The following is a 2,665-nucleotide window of genomic DNA, read 5'->3' as shown; positions in this document are numbered from 1 at the left end:
CCCATGCCGTCCCAGGGTGCGTGTAGCAGTGGGAGCCCCTCCCCACGGCTCAGTCCTGTACCCAACCCCAGCTGGGCAGCCCCTGCCCCAGCTCCACTCCCATGCCACTGTGGCCTCAACCTGCACCTTCACCCGCACAGCAGCAGCCTGTCCTCACCCCATGTGCAGAGCCAGGGGTACATGCCCCCCCATACCTTCCTGGGGTGCATGTAACAGTGGAAAATTAGAAAGGCAGAATGATCTGATCTCCAATAGATCCAGGCAGAGCATAATGCAATGACAGTACTCCAGCACAAACTAATAGCCCAATTTTATTTTATCCTTGCATACTTGAAGTCACAGGATGAGCACAAATAACGTAACCAAAAAATGTCAGGCCCAGCTGAGAACTTGTTTTAGATAAGATGCTCGACATTAAAAGCCAGAAGCTTCCATAGCACTGAAAAATTCCTAAAGAGAGGAGTCTGCTCAAGAATGCTGGCCCACTTGGAGAGGAATACACTGTCAAGACCCAGGTACCAGATATGCAAATGATGGGACCTCAAGGCCAAACTGCAAATGTTTTGCAAACTTGAAAGCATCAGTACCTGAACTAACCATCTTTTGTTTGCTCCAAACAAGGCCTGAAAAAACCTCTCCATTTCTGTGGGGATAGTCAGTGGGGCTGGTTCATATCACTTTCTTTCAGAAAGGATATCCCAGCAGGTCTACCTTTTTTAAGCCTAGCTGCAAAGCCATAGTCCAAGGTATTCCATACCTTGAGCACGCCACACTTCAGGCACCTAAGCTGAGGCCTAAGAATTGAGCCAGATATGATCCAACAAGGTAGAACAATGAATCAAAACAGTAACTGCCTACTGTCTCCATATTTACACCATTGACAAAATTACCAAGAAAAAAAGTCTTGAATGCAGATCAAGATCTGTTTAAGTCTTAAAGATTCCCAAAGCAAGGCAGTACTTCAGTTTGGTGCACTTCTAAGAACAAAAGGATGCAAAGACTCTCTCAAAAAGAACTGCTTCTCTTACACACAGAAGCACTCTCAAGTACTGACAGACACAAAAAGTTTCCATCAGTTTTTAGTAAATTGAGCATAGTATATGTACATGCCAGTGGATCTGTCATTCAAAACTGCAATTAACTACACCAAAGTTTTGATATAAGATTGGTTCTTAAACAGCACTTTGTAAACATACATTCAACAAATCTAACTGGTTGAATTATACATGTGGAGGTGACTGATTTACTAGACTGACCTCATGCAACACTAGCCACTTAAGATGAATTTATAAAGATAAAGTAAGTGTTCAATAAGAAAGTTACGTATCTGTTTAGAAAGGTATAATACTTACCACCAAATGGTATTATGCAAAGATTGTGTTTGCAGGCTAGTTCCACAATTTTAATTACATCTTCATGGCAACCTAAAAGAATAGAAAACAAGTAAAACAGGATGTTGAATAGCTAGCTTTCATATAAGCATACATACCAGTAGCCTCCTAATTCTTTAGGGCCTGACACTACTTTCACACAAGAGCACTGGAGAAGCAGCAGTAGTCCGTTTTCAAGAAGTTGGGCCAATGACGCATCCCAGAATAACTGGGCTCAAGGAACCAAAGTTGTTGAAATGAGACAGCACCACAAATATATTGAGCAAAGTAATTCGAAGATGGAAGCAGCCCCAGATTTAAGTAAAATAAACCTAAAGATTATTGACCTACCCATGGAATACTATCAACAGGGAACTTTCAAAATAAGAGGGACAGGCAGGAGAGTTCAGCTGACCATGTACAGAATAAAAGATTAAGGTTTTTGTCTTGTTTATTTCAAATATAAATGCTAACAAAGAACAATGAAAGATGGCTGTTATTTTGAAAGAGAAATGTCTTAAGAGTCTCTTTAAAGAGTTACGTATCAGACCATTAAAATCGTTCTGTCTTAAAAGTAACATCATAATACAAGAATTACCATTAAATGCCATTTCCTTTTAGAATATATTCTTTGCATCACAGTATAGGCATTCTTCTAAAGGCAAGAAAGTGAAAACAGACAAGCTAATGGATGGAAAGCCAAAAGGAGAAATTAAGTGTTGTGCCCAGAAACTGTAGAGGACAGGAAAGAAGGTAAAAGCTATGGTGCAAACTCACTGCTTTGCTTTGGAAATGCAAAGCAGCCATGCCCTAGGTAATGAGTTTAGTTGACTGCTAAATAACAAGTACAGAAAGGACAAAACAACTTGTTAGTGATCATCAGATGCACATGGAATAGGAGCAGGAAAAACTACTTTCAGTTGTAGCTCTGAAGTTACACTTCAAGTAAGAACCCACATTGTCATATCATCAGTTTTCCATTACAAACAGAGGCAATTTTTCTGCTGTAACTAAAGATATCTAATAAAGTGACATGTGTCTTATCAGACCCCACCAAAATGAGTTACAACACAATATGCATCTCAACCAGGACCATGCTCTTTAGCTTTTAAAAAACAGAGTTAACTACTGTATTTACTCAAATCCAAGACAAAGCAGCCCCTCCCTGCCCACCCCCCCCCCACCCCCCGTCAGCATGGGGAAAAAAAGCCTCATCTTGAATTCTGGTCATCAGCCTGGGGTATGCAGTGGCTTAGCTCTGGTTTTGGCGCTAGGCCTGAAGCCAAAGCCAAGCC

The 2,665-nt window shown here is 41.1% G+C and overlaps 1 protein-coding gene across 1 annotated transcript in view; it reads right to left on the bottom strand.

Annotated features, from left to right (window-relative positions):
• The window catches only part of AGPS (alkylglycerone phosphate synthase), a gene marked incomplete at its 5' end in the record, with an annotated part of 110,510 nt that overhangs the window by 96,018 nt on the left and 11,827 nt on the right, over positions 1–2,665 (bottom strand). The window contains one exon of the mRNA XM_019523004.1: positions 1,353–1,424. Coding sequence (XP_019378549.1) covers positions 1,353–1,424 — 72 coding nt within the window. The remainder of the gene's footprint in view (positions 1–1,352; positions 1,425–2,665) is intronic.

This window comes from Gavialis gangeticus, unplaced genomic scaffold (assembly GCF_001723915.1).
Source record: "Gavialis gangeticus isolate Ggan-Ray unplaced genomic scaffold, GavGan_comp1, whole genome shotgun sequence".
Classification (NCBI taxonomy): Eukaryota; Metazoa; Chordata; order Crocodylia; family Gavialidae; genus Gavialis; species Gavialis gangeticus.
The sequence above is the reverse complement of the archived record's forward strand: the minus strand, read 5'-3'. Positions and strand labels throughout refer to the sequence as shown.